The 20710-nt window shown below is 40.8% G+C and overlaps 1 protein-coding gene across 2 annotated transcripts in view; it reads right to left on the reverse strand.

Moving 5' to 3' along the window:
* Nucleotides 1–300: 300 nt before the first annotated feature.
* Fmo4 (flavin containing dimethylaniline monoxygenase 4) overlaps nucleotides 301–20710 on the reverse strand; it is a 56185-nt gene continuing 35775 nt past the window's right edge. Inside the window, exons 1-9 of one of the 2 annotated variants that reach the window (XM_075987463.1) lie at nucleotides 19747–19973; nucleotides 17691–17831; nucleotides 16167–16355; nucleotides 14683–14845; nucleotides 12509–12651; nucleotides 8251–8438; nucleotides 5700–6049; nucleotides 1670–1739; nucleotides 301–1008 (exon numbers count right to left, since the gene is read on the reverse strand). In XM_075987463.1, the coding sequence (XP_075843578.1) occupies nucleotides 573–1008; nucleotides 1670–1739; nucleotides 5700–6049; nucleotides 8251–8438; nucleotides 12509–12651; nucleotides 14683–14845; nucleotides 16167–16355; nucleotides 17691–17822 (1671 nt within the window). In that variant the 5' untranslated portion in view covers nucleotides 17823–17831; nucleotides 19747–19973 and the 3' untranslated portion in view covers nucleotides 301–572. Of the gene's footprint in view, nucleotides 1009–1669; nucleotides 1740–5699; nucleotides 6050–8250; nucleotides 8439–12508; nucleotides 12652–14682; nucleotides 14846–16166; nucleotides 16356–17690; nucleotides 17832–19746; nucleotides 19974–20710 lie in introns of those variants that run through there. The other variant, XM_075987462.1, reaches the window with a different exon arrangement.

The raw sequence follows: 20710 nt of genomic DNA on the forward strand, positions 1-20710 counted from the left end.
CTAGCAGGACTTTGTTAGAAGTAGTCACCATAGGTTAATTTAGAACAACTTTAGGTAGAGGGGCAGACTCTATATTATAAAGCAATATACAAATGAAAGTACTGAGACCAAGTAGAAAGTCCTGGAATTTTGGTAAGAGATTCCCGGAAATGAACTTAGAAGATACAATGGGAAAGACAGGAGGCATACACAGACACGTGAGGTGGAACTGTCGTGACTTGATGCAGCCCTCACAACCACTCAGCAACCAGGAACTAGGTATCTCAGGTCACTTTCCATTACCACAACAGAATACGTGAAATGGGTAAAATAAACGAATTTTATTTTCTCATGATTTGTGAGGTCACAGGTTTCAAGGTCATAGTAGCAGCTTCTGGTGAGAGATTTGTACTGTGTCCTTACATGGTAGAAGGTTGAAGGGCAAATAAATGCACAGAAATCTGATAAAACAAGAGGCAGCCTTGCACTTTGATGATACAACCTATGAAAACTGACCCAGTATTTGAGAGCAGAACCAGTCTGCTTATGAGGGTGCCCCAGATACTTCCTCCAATGTCACAGTGGGCACCAACTCATGGATTCTGGGGGATGTACCATAGTACACGGCTAGGGAAAACTCTTCCTTGCAGTTTATCTTGCACTAATTTAAGAAAAAGTGAAGATTTATAGAAAAGTATAAGAGAGGCAAGTAGGAGAGATGCCCCCCAAACTTTTAAGGAACGTGACAGAGTGGCAGTCTCAGGGGACTTAGGAAGAGTCCGAGTTTTCAGTGGTTTTATGGTCCTGTCCCACTGGGTCATGATGGCATTTCTGGCTCCATCCCATTTCCCAGGACCCATTAGGCGGTATTGGTAAGGGGAACATGGTCCAAAATAAACTTCCCAGGCTAGTCTTGGATCTGTGAGGAACAGAAGTGGGATGTTGGGTTTTGCGCCTATGCACTGAGCGATCTCATCCAGGTAGGAAATGAAGTTGATTTTGTCTTCACTAGTATCTTTAATCACACCCCTATGGACAAAACAGAGAAGCAATATTCATCAACCAAGCCCTGGTCTACATATCTTTAGTTATAAGATTTACTCCTCACTCTACCATTTTGTTACTGCTATATTAGATCAAATTTTATTTTGGGAATGTTTTCTATGAAAAAGAGTGAGCGAGGGGGCGTTTATTTAGCAAATATATTGGCTAGGGCAAATTTGTTATAGAAAGAAGAAAAGAAAGCATTCACGAAAAAAGCTTGGGGAGTTTGAGCATGACATGAGGCTTAAGTCATGTCTGTCCAAACAAGATGTTGTCAATGAATGAACGGATCAGAAAGCATTTCACAGATAGACAAGGAAAGGAATAGTCCCAGCTACTGTGGGGGCTGAGGGATGAGCATTACTTGTATTCAGGAGCTGAAGCCCAACCTAGAAAACACCACAAAAAAATTCATATGCAGACAGCACAGGCCAGGATGACGCCATCTGGGAGTGAGATTGAATTTTGGTGCTCATCAAGTTTAAGGAGTGTGGAAGATTAGACAAACACATCTTGCGAGGTGAGGAGTAAATGCTGGATTTCCGGCGAAAGGGAGGCAGATAGACAGGGTCCGAGGCACGAGCCACAGGTAGTTGCATAGAACTTTCTAATGTTTTCCCACAGCGAGCTCTACTCTTCTTCATACCTTTTAATGAGCTGCTCCTTTTTCGTGGCTTCTGCCATCAGTTTCTGGGATGGAGGGATGCTACATAGCCCTGTGAGCAAGACCAGAAGCAACAGGAAAGACATTAGCTCTTATTCTTCTTAAGTTCTGCATCCTCTCATACCTGGCCTCTCTCTGCTCCTATCTTGGAAGTTGGTGTGGAACTACATTACACAGGGAACATCCTGGATGCGAAATCCCGTTAATTCAGGACCTTCATTGCCTTGTTCTTAGAGGAGTGTCTGGGGGCTGAATGCTCAGCTGTGCTGCCTACACCAGATATCCCGTATGTTCCAGCAGTTGCTGGAGTTCTTCCATACCCACTTTCACGTTCTTGCTTCTCCCTCTTAACAAACCTATATTCCATTGTGTAACACTCCTGTGTGGTTCTTGTGTATGTGTGTGCGTGTGTTCAAGACATTTGTTGTTTAAAGGCTGACATTTAGAGCCCCACTTCTGTAACTGTGTTAGAGGAGGTAGTTTTCTTATTGGGAAGTCTCCTGTGTGGGCAGTGCTCAGCCTCAGAGGTGCTTTCTCTGGCATGCTGTGAGGACCATCTCTGTTGTGACGTGATCCAGGAATTTAGGGTAACTAGGAAACTGAGTGCTTGTGAGACACTAAAGAGAACCAGCGTCTCGTGACCTTAGTTTCTTCAAGGCATGGAATTGTTCTGTAATGTGTTTTCATGCTCTTCCCAGGTGTAGCGGATAGGGGTGAGCTTGCTTCAGATTATCCATTGTTGCTTCAGTTAAATGTCTAAATAATCCTTTATATGCTCTATGGGAAAAAAGTTTTGTTTCCTTTTTTTTTCTTTTTCTTTTTCTTTTTCTGCCACCTATGGCTGGTCCTTGTGATTGTATACAGATTGAACTCGTGAGAACTTTACTCATTTGACCTCTCTGTCATTTGCGCGTGCTCTCTCTCTCTGTCTTGGTTTTTGAAACATGGTTTCTCTCAGTAGCTTTGGCTGTTTTGCAACTCAGTCTGTAGACCAGAACAGCCTGAAACTCTGACATCTGCCTAACTCTGCCTTCTTAATTCTGGGATTAAAGGCTTGTGCCACTAGCATGAAGCACATGTGATCTTTCTTAACTCTTAGACTATAACCTTTCTGAGGATTTGATTAGAGCTGGCACGAGACATTAGTCAGCCTTATTTATGGGCTCCATCCTCCCAGGTGTCATCACTTCTAGAGAGGTGATAAACCTCCTTCTTAGGACAGTTGCAGACCTTGAACCCTGCCCCTGCTCATCTTAATTTAAGTCTAATCTCATGGACTCTGACCTTTCTCTCTCTAGCAGCCCAGATCCTAGCATCTAAAATCTCATTCTGGGGGCTGGAGAGATGGCTCAGAGGTTAAGAACACTGGCTGCTCTTCCAGAGGTCCTGTGTTCAATTCCCAGCAGCAACATGGTGACTCACAGTCATCTGTAATGAGATCTGGTGCCCTCTTCTGGTGTGCAGGCATACATGGAGGCAGAATGTTGTATACATAATAAATAAATAATTCTTTATAAAATCTCCTTCTGTCCCTTTGGTTTTTTTTGGAACTCTAACCTAGCCTACTTTATGTAAGGAACTTTACCCTTAGCTATTCCCTCCCTCCCCAGCTTTCCCTACTGACCTCAGATACTTGTGACCTTGGTAATCCACCCTGTTCATCCTCCTATTCTGGTTAGTCCAGCCTGCCTGGTAAAAACTGGCAACCCTAAGGTGTGTTGCATTATCCTCAGAGTAAGATCTGACGCATATCTGTTCTGGGTTTTCTGCCAGGGTTTTGTTATCTTGTCAAAAACGAACAAGACTGTCTACTGAGCTGCCTGTTAAAAGCTCTCTGGTGGACTGCGCAATTACTCACGTGGTATGAACCAATCCAGTTGTGTCTTGCCAACTGTATCATTTGAATAAATATTTTACAGCTCATTGTGCACCAACAACACTAGGTACTAAAGTGTCTTCTGTGGTTTTAATGTTTTTGGATAGTTCTGTGAAATCACTTTTATTGTCTTTTAAAACAATACAAATTTTTGATAATTTAGTGAAGGCTTTGATTCCTTTCCTGCAATATAAGGATCTCATAAGCTTGTCTTATCCTCTCCTTCCATTCAAATAGGATTTTTGTAGTCAGGCCTTGTGGTGCAGGCCTGTGATTTGAGTTGCTCAAAGTCTGAGGCAGGAGGATCACAAGTCAAGGCAGCTTGAAAATTTTAGTAAAAGCCTGTGTCAATAAATAAATAAATAAATAAATAAAGCTGAGAATGAAGCCCAGTGGTAGATTGTTTGCCGGGCACATGCAAGGCTCTGTGTTCAACTCCAGCACTACAAAACATATTAAACAGAGCCACCTACAGAGTCAAATAAATAAATACAAATTGAATATTTATTAATTTAAGAGAGCACAGACTGCTTTAAAAATACTTGTTATTTTATGTGTATGAGAGTCTGGCTATATGTATGTGCTGGATTACTTGAAATTGGTCATAAGTTGCCATATATGTATTGGGAACTGAACCTGCATTTCTTTTTGCAAGAACATTCAGTTTTCTTAGCCTCTGAGTTAATGCTTCAACCCAAAGCATGGGTTTTCAATGCAGGTTGGTGTCTATTGCAATTACAGTGTGACATTACTTGTGACTGTGTTTGTTTATTAAGGTTATCTGTTTGGTCCCAATGTGAATGCTGTTTATATTCAAAAACAACACAGCTGGAGTTCTTCAAAATGCTTGCCACGTAACTGGTGTGGTAAGATGCCAATAGTAAGAGCTACAGTTATTGCCTAGTGAACTTTCAAGGCGTGTCAAGTACTCTGCTAATTGCTTTTTTAAAAAGTACACATTTAAAAAATCCTTAAAAAAATACTATATAGACGAAAGACCTGAGCTCTCAAGAGATCTTACAAAGCTAATAAGTTTCGATCTGGGACTGGACCCTACAAGCTGCATCTCCATGACCTTTAGCTTCTTGGAGCAATAACAGACAAGGAGTAATGTCCAGGATCAAATTTTTTATAAGCATGTGTGAACAGTTATGAGACAAGATAGACAGACAGGGAAAATAATGTGGGCATGGGATCTGGTTGAAGCCTTTCACCAGATCAGAAGCAAGAATTCCCGCACAGCTAATTGAGAAGCCAAGGACAATGGCACTGGGTTTTCATCCTACTGCCTGTACTGGCTTTGTGGGAGCCTAGTCTGTTTGGATGCTCACCTTCCTAGAGCTGGATGGAGGGGGGAGGGCCTAGGACTTCCCACAGGGCAGGGAACCCTGACTGCTCTTTGGACTTGAGAGAGAGGGGACGGGGGAGGGGGAAGAAGGAGGCATAAGGGAAGGGGAGGAGGGGAGGAGGTGGAAATCTTTAAGTAAAAATAAATAAATAAATAAATAAACAAATAAGAATTCCTGCACAATTAACAATTGCTGTGAAGGTTACTTTTCTGAAAAGCCAGATGTGTGTACCTTACTTTTTTCCCAAGAGGCTTGTTTGATAAACTCCAGGCCTGCTTCATACTGGCTCATCCTGAAGTTCTTTCTGTGGTGAAGCCAAGGATCTTTCCATCCCTGCTTGGAGGTCTTTGGGACTGAGAGAACAGCTTAGGCTACAGGCTGCAGTGTGGTTCAGCGTCTCTGCTCTACTCCACCTGATAGCCACTCTCTCGAGACCTCGAATTTCATTGCAGGATGTATTATTTCAATGTCATTCTTTGGAAGCAATATAATATTTCGCTTTTAGTGCCAAAAGGCAAAACTGATGTAGAGTAGAATGGAATCTTCAAACTTCAGTTAATCTAAAACATTTGATCAGCTTTGTTGTGTAATTTCATTCCATTCACAGAATCAGCATAGCTTACCTTCACATCACATATAATGTCACACTCATATATGATTAATTGCTCGTTAGTTAGCATCTAGTATTTTATATTACTTTAGCTCATGTCTGTTTGACCAGGTAAATGGCAGGGCAGTAACTTTAAGATTCGGTTGATGCATTTGTGTTTAAATAGAGCAAACATACCTTTGAATACTCTTGTAGCCCATCGTGCCTGGAGCTCTGTGCCAGCTAAGATAGACCCCGTAAGGCTGATCAAGCCGATAATGGCTAATGTTGTTCTCTCCAAATTTGGGGGAAAGACTCGCTTGTATAGATTGATCTTTGTACAAAAACTTTTGAGAGGTTCTTCGAAAAAGGGAAAAGAAAATTCGTATCCTGTACTGAAGATCACTGCATCAATGTTGACTTCTGTTGTCCCATCTTCAAAGATGACAGAGGATTCTGTAAAATCCTTGATGCCAGTTTTCATAGTGACTTTCCCACAGAGGATGCAGCTTGGTAGCTCATCATTCACGATAAATTTTGATTCTTTCCTTTAACCAAGGAGAAACATATTCACTATAGTTACCTACAAGGGACCTTAGCAAATCATTTCTTCAGTCAGTTTTAAATTATCTGCCAAGTCAAGGAAGTGAGTTGACCAGTGTCTAATATGAAGTTGGCAATCTGATAAACAATAACTGTGTTTATAAAACATGCTGTTTCCTTGCTCTTTGTAGAAGGCATGTGGAAATTGTCTTTCCGAACTCTATTTGCAATTTTATACACACAGACACACAGACACACAGACACACAGACACACACACACACACACACACACACACACACCCCAAACATGCGTACGGGGGGAGGGAGGAGAGAGAGAGAGAGAGAGAGAGAGAGAGGGAGAGAGAGAGAGAGAGAGAGAGAGAGAGAGAGAGAGAGAGAGAGAATTTGCAGGGACTTGGTTCTCTCTCCTGTGTATTCTTGGGACTGGACCTGGGTTCTCAAGTTTGACAGCAGGGGACTTTACCCCCAAGCAGTGAACCAGCACTTTCTTTTAACTGGATCCACTGGAATTCACTTCTAGAGCAGTGCTTTTGTTTCTTTTTCTTCCATTGTTTTCTTTTCCACTTAGGAGACTGAACAAGGGCCTCATGTATGCCAGGCAAGTGGTTTACCACTGAGCTATACCCATAGCACTGAAACGCTTAAAGTATAAATGTAGAATATACAACTGAAGATTTTATGATCAGCTTGGGGTTCCATATCACCCAGGCCCCCCAAAGTTATATTAGGTCTCGAGAATATCAGTAGGAAACTATTTGTGTAAAATAAAAACTATTAACCTATTTATACGGATGGCTAATTTCATTAATATGTAATCACATCAGACACATGGTCTTTATAAAACTGACAGAGGTCACACTGTCATTGGCCACTTTCCTTATATTTTAAAGTAGATGTTGCTGAAGAATATTTGAGTTAGGCATATATTATAATCACATTTAATGATATCACATGAATTGAAAGTTCTTTTTCTTCCCAATATATAATTCTATAGAGTAATATATCAAGAAATATTATGTCAGGAACAACCAGTTTCTGGAATTGTTTCAGGAATTTCCACCTCTAACCATAGTCAGATCAGACATTTATCCTCACACACATCGAGAGTCAACCGTCTGTGGTCACTGATTCTGTGCACACTGCATTTCTGGGTGGAGCACTTTCAAGAAGCCTCAAAGTCAAATCAAATTTCCTTTCAAGTTGGAAATGAAATTTTAATCCTTACTTTTATTCTCACATTGTGACTTTACTATTGTTGTTATTAAACAGAGAATACGCCTGTTTCAAGAACTGCCGTGGAGCTTTATGGGCAGTGTCCCAGGGAAATAAACTCATAGCAGGAGGAACTAAGACAGTGCCGTGTAAGACAGTGTAGTTATGGAACATGTAAAGATCTGGATAATACAGAATGAGGAATGCTGATTTAAAACACCCCATCAGAAATCCCAATGAGACTGACAATGAGAAGCTCACTCACTCCAGTTAGAATGAATATTGTTTTTCTGAAAACACATGGGTGAATATATGGATAAAGAGGAATACTGTGCTCTTGGTGGGAATGTAGACTGTGTTCCCTCCAAAACGGAAAATAGCCTAGAGAGGTTCCAACACCACCAATAACAAAACTAACCAAAAAACAACAAATAAAAAAAAAACAAGACAACATAGCATCTGTCTATCTCACTTCTGGGTATAAATACAAAAGTAATAAAACCATCATTCCAAAAAGATGCCTGCATGCCTGTTTTAACTGTGGCATTATTCACAATAGCTAAGGTATAGTCAGCTTCAATAATCACCAACAATTGCATGAATAAAATGTCACACCACACATACGCACACCCTCACACACACACCCCAGAGTGTTTTCAGCCTAAAAAAAGTGAACTCTTTCAGCTCAGAAAAGGTGAGAGACTTCAAGAGTATGTTACATAAAGTACTTAAAACAAAAAGGTAACTTGTTGCACTTTCATTCCCATATGTGGAAGCTAAAATCAGAATAGTGGCTACTAGAGGTGGGGAAGATATCAGAGAGAAGAAGGATGGAGGAAAAAAAAAAAGGTCGGCTTTGAATAGCAGAATCTCTATGCATGTATGGAACTCTACTGACATGTGAACTTTGCATATATTAGTAAAAATGGTGAAAATGAACCGAAGGTTTCCCATGAAATGAAAATTTAAGTACCCTTTTGTAACGCTTAATCCATAATTCTCATGGTTAAGTCGCTTCTGTTTACGCCAGTTTATAAAGCATGAAGGCAGAACGCGTGCAATAAAATTATTACATCTTCTTGTGAGCATCATATTGAAAGGGTAGCCACCACCTGAAGAGCGGCTTAGAACCCAGGCACCACTTCTAGTGCTGAGAAACACCTGGGAAGAAGAACAAGAAGGATAAACACATATCAAATACCTTGAAGTACTTTTTCCTTGATATGTTTCAAATTATATTCTGGTTTTCTAACACAGATGACCATATGACCATATTTTATTCTTGCTATATTATTACCCTAAAACACATCACTTGATTTGTAGTATCTTCATTATATTATTTGTAGAATTATGAAAATAGTTGTAATAGGTGTAATAGGTATCATGTGCTTGTCTGGCTATGTGTGTTTGTGGTCTACATGGGTGCGGATATGTGTGAGTGTGTATGTACATATGTGCAGAGACCAGAGGTGAGCCTCTGGTGCCATGTCTCATGGTTTTTTTTTTTTTTTTTTTTTTTTTTTTTGGTTTTTCGAGACAGGGTTTCTTTGTGGTTTTGGAGCCTGTCCTGGAACTAGCTCTTGTAGACCAGGCTGGTCTCGAACTCACAGAGATCCGCCTGCCTCTGCCTCCCGAGTGCTGGGATTAAAGGCGTGCGCCACCACCGCCCGGCTCATGGTTTTTTTTTGAGTCAAGATCTTTCACTTGCACCTGGGGCTCAAATATCAGCTGAGGCTGTCTGTCCAGTGAACCCCAGGAATCTGCTTCCCCAGAAGTACACACAGGCTGGCTTCTTGTGGGATCCTTGAGGATGCAACTCTGATCCCGATGTTTTTGTGGCAAGCATTTATTTGTGTGACTAGGCTAGCTCTCCAGGCTGTGATCTGGAAACTTCTTTTTAAACATATGAATAATAGAGAATTAAAAGGTTTAGAAAAGCAATTGTATCCAATTTAAACATCATAAACCTATTCTTTGAGATCTAATAGTTTTCCTATAATACATGCATGTGAACGATATCTCTAACTTGTGAGTTGTTCAGTATTTCTAAAATCATCTCACACACTTAAAAATTAAAGATTGCTTTTATATTAAAACAAAGAACACATCTGATTTCTAGTAGATGAGTTGGAGTCTGTTGTAGTTTGAATGTAATTGGCTTCCATATGCCACAGGGAGGGGCAGTATTAGGAGGCATGGCCTTGTTGGAGTGGGTTTGGCCTTGTTGTAGGAAGTGTGCAACCTTGAGTGTGGGCGGACTTTGAAGTCTCCTATGCTCAGACTACACCCATTGTGTACACAGGGTTTTTCTGTTTTCTGTGGACCAAGATGCAGAACTCTTAGCTCCTTCTCTAGCACCATGTCTGTCAGCATGCTTCCATGTCCCCCATGATAACAAACTAAACCTTCGAAACTGTAAGTCATTCCAATTAAATGTTTTCCTTCATAAGAGTTGCTGGGTTACCTAGCTTCTCTGGAGCTGTGGATTGTAGTCTGGTTATCCTTTGGTTTACATCTGTTATCCACTTATGAGTGAGTACCTACCATGTATGTCTAGGTAACAAGGAAGATCCTAGAGGGCTGCATTAATCTCCCTGGGAAGGGAAAATAGATGAGATCTCCTGGGTAAACTAAGGGTAGGGGATAATAGAGGGAGAGGATGGGGATAAGAACATGAGGGAATGGGATAATAGAGTTGGGGAAGGGATTGAATGGGAGAAAAATGAAAGAGATATCTTCATAGAAGGAGTCATTATGGGGTTGGGAGAAACCCGGCACTAGGAAAATTCTCAGGAATCCACAGGGATGACCCCAGCTAAGACCCTAAGCAATAGTGTAGAGGATGCTTGTACAGGCCTTCCCTGAGTCTGGATTTTCCCTGGTGGCCCAGAGCTAGCAGAAATGGTACGTCCACCATTTTGAAATTGGAAAGAGGTGGAGCCAACATCCAGAGTAGGTGCAATCAAACTGTTTACCATTGTAAAAGCTCTTCAAGACAGTAGAGAATTACAGGCAATGCAATAGGACAGATTCAGACATAAAAGACCTCTAAATGGGTCACAATGTTGAATAAATGTATGGAGGCTTGAAAGAAAAAAGATAAAAAGTATAGTGGTTCATAAAATAAAGTTAATGCTTTAAAAAAGTGTAAAGTCTTTAAGGAGACAGAGTACAGATAGTCATAGATTAAAAAAAAAACAAGCCACGTAAAATGGAAAAATTCACAGAGAGTCTGGATTATATATATTACTGTGTTTTCTTTAAATTTCTTGACTGGTAAGGGTCTAAGTACAGAAAGACATTTCATTGTGTGGTCTGCTAAGCTAATCCAGCATGTATTATATGTATTATAAAGGTATAATGTCTTCAGAATTTGGGTCTAAAGATATGATGCTTTGGAAAAGAGGTTCTTCTTTTGTTTTCACAGAAGATGACAACATGTGGATTGCTTCTAGACCAATATGATATGATAAACCATGTCCTCCTGAGAGGTTGCTGTGCACATCCTCAAAAAATTATTTTGCCCAACTGCTGACTGAGAGGAACCTAGCAAACAGGATACACCATGAAAGACCTGATTAACAGTACCCCCATACAGCAGGAAGAAGTTTGGAGAGAAATAACTACGTCCATATTCCCAAATATTGCTTATAAATGTTCTTTTACATTTAAAAAGGGAGATGATATAGATGTAATTAATTCACATTGGTATGAATCTTGGTTTGTAATGAATTTAAGGTCAATTTTGTTATATGTATATGTATTTCTGATCTTGATTAAGGTATTGTGATTGTGTAGTTCAATTTCTGTGTGGTTATTTTGGGTATAAGCTAGATGGGAGGGAGCTGGGCAACCAGGATGAAAAGCAGGCCCGTGTCCTCCTACTACAGAGTGGGGCCCAACATGGCACACCCTACTGCTCTTCCTACAATACCTCCCCTATAATCAGATAGGTGACTACCCTAACAGTCACCATAGAGCCTTCATCCAGTAACTGACGGAAGTAGATGCAAAGATTCATACCCAAGCACCAGGCCAAGCTCTGGGAGTCCAGTAGAAGAAAGGAAGGAGGGATAATATGAGCAAGGGTGTCAATATCATGAAGGGAAAATCTGCAGAGACAGCTAAACCAAGCTCATGGGAACTTAGGTACACCAGAACGACAAATGTGGTGCCTGCATGGGGCTGAACTAGGCCTCCTTATGTGGGAGGCAGCTGTGTAGCTTGGTCTGTTTGAGGGGTCCCTGCTCATAGGACCAAGATATATCCCTGGTTCATGAGCTGGCTTTTTGGAGCCCTTTCTTTATGGTAAGATGCCTTGCTCAGCCTTGATGCAGGGGGAGGATCTTGGTCCTGTCTCAATGTGCCAGGCTTTGTTAACTGCCCATGGGGGAGGCCTTACCCTTTGGGAGGAGTGGATAGGGGTAAATTGGGGGTGGATGTGTGGGGTGAGTAGGATGAGAGGTGAAAGGGGGAAATGTAGTTGGTATGTAAAATGAATAAAAATTAAAAAAAGAAATTTGAATCAACATTTCTAGCTTGTATATGCATTAAACATATAATAAATACATTTAAAATATTAAAAAAAGAGTTGCTGTGGTCATGCTGTCTCTTCACAGACACCTAATACAGAAACTTTTGCCAAACAACCTTACCATTGAGTTCTAACATTGGGTTTTGACAGAATTACAGAGGGTTCATGTAAAAGAAAGATGACTAGGTGTTGGTTGCCTGTAATCCCAGACTTTGGGATTCTGAAGTAAGAAATTAATTAAGACTTGGTGAGGTTGCACAGTGAGATCCTATTTCAATAAAGAAAAGTGAGCAACAGTTTTGGGGAGATAGAAAGAGAGAGTGGGTGTGCAGGATGCAGAGATGAAGACAAGGAGACAGAGAGAGGGAGGAAGTGAGGGAAAGAGGGAGAAAAGATATGAGTGAGAACTTCGCTTGAGTGAAACATCTTGCCTAGTTGATCTTATTTATTAAAGGACACATTTGAACACCATCCAGGGCTAGGCATTCACATGGTTTTTCTGCAGTCCTTTGAACACAGTCAGCTTCTGTAAAGTGTGTCTCCTGACATGGCAGACCAAGAGTGGCTTTGGGATTTTTCTCATTTCCCTCATGCCAGCATAATTTACCCGTCAGAAAGGTGTTTATGGTCTTGATAACTTCTCTGAGCCACTGTTCATGCTGATAAGGGCAGAGACACTGATTTAGAAATAGTGTACCTGGGCTGCTATTCTACTGAGCTCCACTGCGATGTCTGCTCCAGAGTTCCCAAGACCAACCACCACGATGCGCTTGTCCTGAAAGGCATCCGGAATCTTGTACTCTTGGCTGTGTAGGATCTGTCCTTTAAAGGTATGGATCCCTGAGGCAAGGAAGGATGAAATTACCTGAAATATTTCAGCTATAATTCTGCAGTACACAATGATAGGGAAATCCTAGGGACAGACACACGTTGCTTGTATCACTACTCAAGGAAGAAGACATGTGAAGAACAAGTCTTTTGGCAATTTGGTGAACCCAAATACAGATCTCTTACAACCTGTTCAAAAATAGTGATAACTACTGGAGAGATGACTTCAGATGGGTAAAGGCATTTGTTGTTAAGCCTGACAACCTGAGTTTGATTTCCAGCAACCAAATGGTGGAAGAAGAGAACAGACTTTTACAGATTGTCCTCTGGCTCTGTATGGACACCGTGGTGTGGATACTGTGAATATACATGAATATAATAAAGGTCGTGCAAAATCAGCCCATGGGTAATATCATATCAAATGGGGACAAGGTTGAAAGCATCCCTTATGTCTGGGGCAGAGCACAGGTGCCTGTGATTATTACTTTTTAGTGTGCTACTGGAATTCCTAGCTAGAGCGATAAAGGAAGAGAAGGGAGAAGAGCATTCAGTTTGGAAAGAAGGATGTTTTCGTTGTTGTAACAGAAGATGCTTTATATACAGAAAATGCCATAGATCCCCCCAAACTCTCATAAGACTCATTAATTAAGCAAAACTGTAGGATACTAAACCAACATACAAAAATCAGTATTATTGCTGTATATAAGTGGAAAAAGATCTGATATAGAAATGAATACAATAATTCCCTTTATAATAGCTACAACAAAATAGCCTGGAATAAATTATTTAAAAAGGCAACATATAAAAATATTGATGAAGAGGGAGCAGTGGGTTAGGGGATAAGCCATCAAACCTGATGATCCATTTGAGTTCAATCCCTGAGTTCAAAGTGAGACAGCATTTAGAATATTGCATCTTGAGAAATTATAGGTTGAATTCTCACTCGATTTCTATACATATTTTAATAGAATAGTCCATTTATTGTGATTGATTTTTTAAATAATATTTCCAAGAGATGGCTCAATGAGTAACAGTGCTTGTTATGTAGCCATAATGACCTGAGTTTGGATCCTACCATCCGTGTAGAAAGATGGATGTGGCCTCACTCATGCCTGGAACCCAGATGCTGTTGGAGGTGAAGACAGGATGCTTTCTGGGGTTTGCTGGTTATCAGCCTAGCAGAAAGGCCAACGAGAGAAGCTATCTCAAAGGAATAAGGTGGCACGTTATAGAGCAGAAGACCCAACATCTTCCTTTCACCTTTGTGCATCTGCACATAGGCACCTGTACACATGTGTGTACGCCACACTACAAATACTGTGATCACAAACACATATAAAAACAACAGAAGAAAAGAAAACTTTACTTACTAATCTCCTCCAGGGTCAGTAAGAAAACGCAGACTAGGAGCAGTTTTATTACATTTTAGTAATCCTCACTTCCCTAACTTTTATTTATCACATCTGAATTTGAGTAGCTGTCAACTTTTTAGATAACTGATTAGGACCTCAAAGACAAAGTTTTACCAATTATAAAAATGTTAAAAAGACTGTGCCCAACTCTTTTCAAAGGAGATTTTAAAACACCTTGATCTGAGATGTGTAGTAGGCAATTTTAAAGAGCGATTTTATTCATTTAAATTGATTTCTGTTTTTTTAAAAGCTACCTGTCCAGCTTCTGCACTCTCTTACTTCAAGGTTTTGAATTATAGATAAGCCCTGATTCAAATGAACTCTCCAAATTAAAGCTTCTTAAAAATGATAGATCTGATATTTTATGTTTTAGTTGATTGCTGTTATTGAAGCGGACATGAATGATAAGGCTTCAATCACAGTGTTTATATTAGTACATAAATAGTAAAACTATACACAAAATAGGACATTTTACCACTCAAAATATTTTTGTGCCTGTAATTCCTAAGTAAATATAAATAAATATGACATTGTCTATAAGCCTGCTGAAGTATTTTCAATTATGAGCAAGCCATTTTTCCTCTAAAAGAACCCAAAAGAGTATTGATGGTCTTAGGTAGAACTGACTCACCAGGGAAGGATTCCAGAGGTAAACGGGGGCTCAGGAATTGCCCAGTACAAACCATTACAGCATCAAATACAGCGCTGTGTTGTTTGCCATCTTTCTCTGTGACAACATCCCACTGGCCGGTTTCAGAGAAGTCTGGGCGTTGTGTTACACTGCACACAGTGGTCTATAAGCAAAAGACAAACACTGCCTTTGACTCTCACACGGTGACTGGTATAACTATTCATCTACTATTTTGAGTAGAGTAACATGATATAAGCAAGGTTTGTAAAAATCAGTTATCTCATTCTTAGATAAATTAAGTACTGTGTATGCTCTCAAAGGTGCTCCTAAGTGGATTACAACTTAGACATTGAAAGGATAAAACAGGACTTTTTATTGGTGAGAAGGAAATGAGTCATAATTGCTGATGTGTTGGGGAAAGCCAGGAAAGCAAACTCTCCTCCACCATACTTTCTGTGTTGAGGGTTGTAGTCACTTCTTCCCATTGGGTTTCTTAAATAGAATCATTACTTTATTCTCAGGAAAACATTCTTTTTTTATTACTTATTTATTTATTAAAGATTTCTGTCTCTTCCCCGCCACCGCCTCCCATTTCCCTCCCCCTCCCCCAACCAAGTCCCCCTCCCTCGTCAGCTCAAAGAGCAATCAGGGTTCCCTGCCCTGTGGGAAGTCCAAGGACCACCCACCTCCATTCAGGTCTAGTAAGGTGAGCATCCAAACTGCCTAGGCTCCCACAAAACCAGTACATGCAGTAGGATCAAAAACCCATTGCCATTGGGTTCTCAGTAGTCCTCATTGTCTGCTTTGTTCAGCGAGTCCGGTTTTATCCCAGGCTTTTTCAGACCCAGGCCAGCTGGGCTTGGTGAGTTCTCAGGAAAACATTCTAAGTTTTATCCTAAATGCAACTGTGGTAGTTTGAAAAGGAATGGTCCATAGACTTGTGTTTGAATGCCTGTCCCATAGGGAGTGGCACTATTAGGAGGTGTGGTCTTGGTGGAGTAGGTGGGGCTTTGTTGGAGGAAGTGTGTCATTGTGGAGGTGGACTTTTATGCTCAGGCTCTGCCCAGTAGGGCACATAGTCTCCTGTGGTCTGTGGATCAAAATGTAGACCTCTCATCTCCATGTCCATCACCATGTCTGCCTGCACGCCACCATGTCCCCCCATGGTCCACTGTGATGATAATGGACAAATCCTCTGAAACTGTAAGCTAGTTCCAATGGAATGTTTTCTTTTGAAAGAGTTGCCACGGTCATGGTATCTCTTCACAGCAATAGAACCCTAAAATAGAGTTTGACATTTAGAGGAGGAATCAGGAAATTCAGTATTTTAATGATATGAGTAAGGAACAGAGAGGATATTACCTATCTAATTTCTATCAAGAGAAAAAAATAAGAGAAAACTTTATTTGGTCATCTCATTTCCATTAGATTACTGCCTAGGCCAGCTTCCATTCACGAACTTTCCATAACCCAACTCATCTTACCTTAAACTGGATATATTTTAGGAGGTCAAAGTGCTCGGCAAATTCCCTGAGATACTCCCAGAATTTCTTGTGGTCCATGAAATTGGGGTAATCTTCTTGGTATGGGAAATCACTGTAAGATGACATTTCCTTGCAGACATTTGTCACCAGTGACTTGTAGACTCTGGTCATTCCGTCCTTTGAAGTTTCCTGTAGTGGAAGTATACTTAGCATGCAGGAAAGAAGGAACACATTAGAAGAGAACCTCAGTTGCCTTGGTGCTTCATGGTCGCCCAGATGAAAGGGGTTTAGAGTAATTAGCATTGTATTTATAATTTTTAAGAGTTCTAGAAAACTGAGAATTAGGTGCCCATGCTGTCATGGTAAGGCATCCTTATTGGGACTGGAATGAGTAAGTGCAGTATCTTTTCCCCATCACAAACAAAGAAGCTGATGACAGTACAAAATGGTCCTTAAATGATTCCACTGATGGTCAGTCTTGGCTGGAAGCTTCTTCTTCACCTGTCATAGTGACTCCTTCCACTCATGCTGGACATGTCTCTCCTTGCCTTTCTCTAGGGAACTGCTTCACAGTTTCCCTCATTACACTCTGTTCATATTTGCAGACTGTATTATTTTCATTGCCATTAAAAATATCAAACATTCTAATATTAGGAACAAAACCCAACCCCCTCATTAGCCTTTCCTCCCTCCCTCCCATCTCAAATATCAGAAAAAATTCAGCATACACTGGCAATCTCTGCTTCCTTTTGTATTCCTTAGCCCATTCTCTGGTCTTGATTTCTATCACTCAAAAACAAAACAGCAAAAGCATCTACCTTCTAGGCATCAATGAACTTCATATGTCTGAGGTCAACTCCATTTCCCTCTCAAGTTTCTTCTTTCCCTGTCCCTTTCTCCTAGAGGCCTTCTGGAACCCAGGGGTTTGCAGAAGGTAATTAATTGTGGGGCCCACAGCACTGGTGATCTGAATATTAGAGCCTCTTTCATTGCATTACAAGAACCTCTTTACTGTGTCTGCTCTCTTTCTCGACTATGTGGAGGGTGGTGAGGGTCCCTGCCTGTTTTGTGCACCATTGTATCCTAGCAGAGCATCATGATGAATACATTCTGAATGAATGATCCCTCCATAAGATCTGAACAGTGTCTGGGAGTTGGGGCACTACTACTTTACTCCAACTTCATCCTCACAAGTGTGTAATCCTCTCCTTCTTCACCAAGACTGTCCAGCTTGCAGGATGTGACACTCTGCAACCTTTAGAAAGTACAAGTCCAGAAACCATCACAAACTATGTTGATATTATAATGGTAACAGATTTCACTCTTTTTCCAGGTCCTTGACTATGCCTTGCCAATTTCTAAGGTTCCTTACATCTCAGACAACATCCCACACAGGGTTTATCATGGAACTACACACATATTTAGCTTGATGCAGTGAGCTCTTTCTGTTTTGATCACCATGTGAACAGAAGCTGCATGTGACTGGGTCATGATTACTGGGTTAGAAGGATGGGAACTACGCACAGCAAACTTCCATAGTCCCCCGAAGTCATCACTTCTTTCAAAGCAGGTGGGTTCCAGGTCTTCGTCCAAGCAACATTTGATAGAGGACAGGCCACTCACACCAGCTCCGATCACTGCGACTTTCTTGACCATGGCTATGTTCTGTGTGAAGGTCAAGGAAAGCTTTGTATGGTAGAGTCAGAAGAGAACGCTTGACAGAGGACTCAACCTATGTAGTGTGAGAAATACTCCTATTTACTCTAGGGGTGAAAGTGCAATCATAGTTTGATTAAACATTACAGGTTCTGGAATTGGGCCATTTTGATTTAAAAAGTGGTCTTACCTCTATTTAGTTGTGTGACCTTGGACTTGCCACCACTCTTCTGTGCACCTTGCTTTTCTCGTCAAGAGAATGGGGGTGATGGTGAAAATCACTAGAGTTTTTGTGAAGGTTAAATGACTGGTATTTGATGGAAGGGTTCAATAGTCCATGTGTTACTAGCAAGTGATCTATTAAATCCAGTTTTATTTTTATTACTGAGTGTAGTTAGTACATTTTACCTAGTGGGACTCCTATAGCCTCTCAGTATTAATAAAACCTTTTACTCTCATGTTGCTTTTCCAAATATTCTCCTAGAGAGATGACTCAGTGTTTAAGAATACTGATTCTTCCAGGGACCTCGGTTCGCTTCCCAGCACCCACAGGATGCCTCACTTCTGTCTTTAACTCCAGTCCTAGAAGATCTAATGCACTCTTCTGCCTTCGTCGGGAATGTGTCTCACACATTTCACATACATAAATGTTAGAAAAAATGCTCATCTATACAAAATAATAAAACAAACAAGCTTCTAAAACTAAAATAAAGCTAATTAATTTAAAGAAAATATTTTGAAATACACAAGATACTTTTATGCTTGCTATGTAAAATAAGCTTATAAATTAACAACAAAAAAGGAAATTTGTATGAGGAAAGAATCTATTTTAAATAGAAGGGAAAATAATAAGGCAAAATACCAATTGAGCAAATTGAGATGGTGGGCAATTTATACAAGAAAAGCATAGTGTTACTCAAGAAGTACATGAAAACCTGTTTGATCACATTAATGATACCAAGCCTGAGGTACTCTTTTCCAGCTTTCAAATATGAAGTTAGAAGAACGGAGCTATGTTCAGTAAGTTAATACATGCACTCATTGTGGTGAAATTTGCCTTGTGGGACCAGGAGCACACGTGTGTACGATGCCCATGGGTCCAGCAAAAGAAACCCAGTGCTCCTTACTATTGATAACTGCACTGCTCTGTGAGGCAGTCTACCCACAGGTGAGCTTCTGGTGCTTGCGCCAGAGTGGGCATGCTGCTGAAGAAAGGAAGGAAAAAAGGAAGAAAGAAAGAAAGAAAGAAAGAAAGAAAGAAAGAAAGAAAAAAGCAACACAACCCTCAAACAAAGCAAAAACCCAACAAACAGCCAAGCAAAATCCAGAGCCAACAATCAGTTATGAATTCTATCTTGAAGGGCTAAGAAAATGTGGCATCTCTGTCAATTCTAAAAACGCTAGAACCTGAGAAATACTTGTATTACTCTCTGGCTGGGAGACCTGAGTTTCTGAACTTGGACCTTTGTTCAACAGCAAAACCCCACCTCATACCTGCCCGACCAGCAAACAGTTCTGAGATGTGGAAAAACATAGGTGACAGCAGATGGCAGAATCGACTAGGGCTTCTAGGGAATCGCCACTTGATGATGAGCTAAGCAATTTACTGTCACTGTGCTTGCCTGGGTTTTTTCCTATTTGGGCTTCCTAGGGTCGTTCACTGCAGTATTATCCCGAGATCAAAATGAATAGAGTGGGATCACTGAAGGACCCATGGCTGTGACTGACATGGGGCCTTCCTGTTGGACGGCCTCCTCCAACTTTGCTCTACTTTCTGTCTCCTCGACTCTTTTGTGCTAACTTCAGTCAATGGCCTCCAGGAGCAAAGCACACTCCTGCAAAAACACACTCTCCCTTCAGCATCTGCACAAACAGTTTTTGGAAATATTTCCTCTTGAAGGCAAAAACAACCCAGGACACTTACCTTGCAAGCATAGAGCAGATTCTAGGATTTAAAGCCAAAAGTGGGAAGTCAAAGGTGGTGTTTGTTTTATGACACAAGGAAGAACTTCTATCTCGGAGCCTTGTCTTAAGAAGAGAAAAGAGTGCTGACTTTGATTGAACTCTTCTCACTTCAACACAAAAGCCTGTTGCTTCTTCTTCTACCGTGCTGTAGACAACAGGGAGTTGTGTTAAGAGAAACTTGACACTTCCGCAATCTCGGTGCAGGTCTGAGTGACAGCTAAGAGTGCAACTTTCAGATTGGAAAGAACAGAGTCCCGCCCCTTTCCCACACCCTCCTCAGGACAAGAGCTAAAATTCCAAGGCACTGAAAGACAATGCTGTTATCATTACTGCCTTTAGAGGGCGCCAAACTCTCATCCTTCTCAGCAACACCCTGACTTTAGTCTCTGTCTTAATTATATATGTTTATTTTTGGAGAATTTTTATATGTATTCAATGAAATATGATCATATCCACCCACTACTTTCTGACAACTTCCCTCTCCTCCCAACACAATGGTTTCATTTTTAGTTTGATAACTAGGAACACTTAGTGTTGTAATAGGAGTAGCCGGGCTGCGTACCCAGCACCAGGGCCGCCCGGGGCTAGCTTATGCTCCGAAATAATTACATGGAAACTGTATTCTTTTAAACACTGCCTGGCCCATTAGTTCCAGCCTCTTATTTGCTAGCTCTTACATATTGATGTAACTCATTTCTAATATCCCTGTAACACCACGAGGTATCTTACCAGGGAAGATCTTAACCTGTGTCTGTGTCCGGTAGGAGAATCATGGCGACTCCTTGACTCAGCTTCTTTCTCCCAGCATTCTGTTCTGTTTACTCTGCCTATCTAATTTTATGTCCTATTAAAGGGCCAAGGCAGTTTCTTTATTTAACCAATGAAACAACAGATAGAAAGATGACCAGGTTTGACCGAGATAG

This window comes from Microtus pennsylvanicus, chromosome 10, assembly GCF_037038515.1.
Source record: "Microtus pennsylvanicus isolate mMicPen1 chromosome 10, mMicPen1.hap1, whole genome shotgun sequence".
Lineage (NCBI taxonomy): Eukaryota > Metazoa > Chordata > Mammalia > Rodentia > Cricetidae > Microtus > Microtus pennsylvanicus.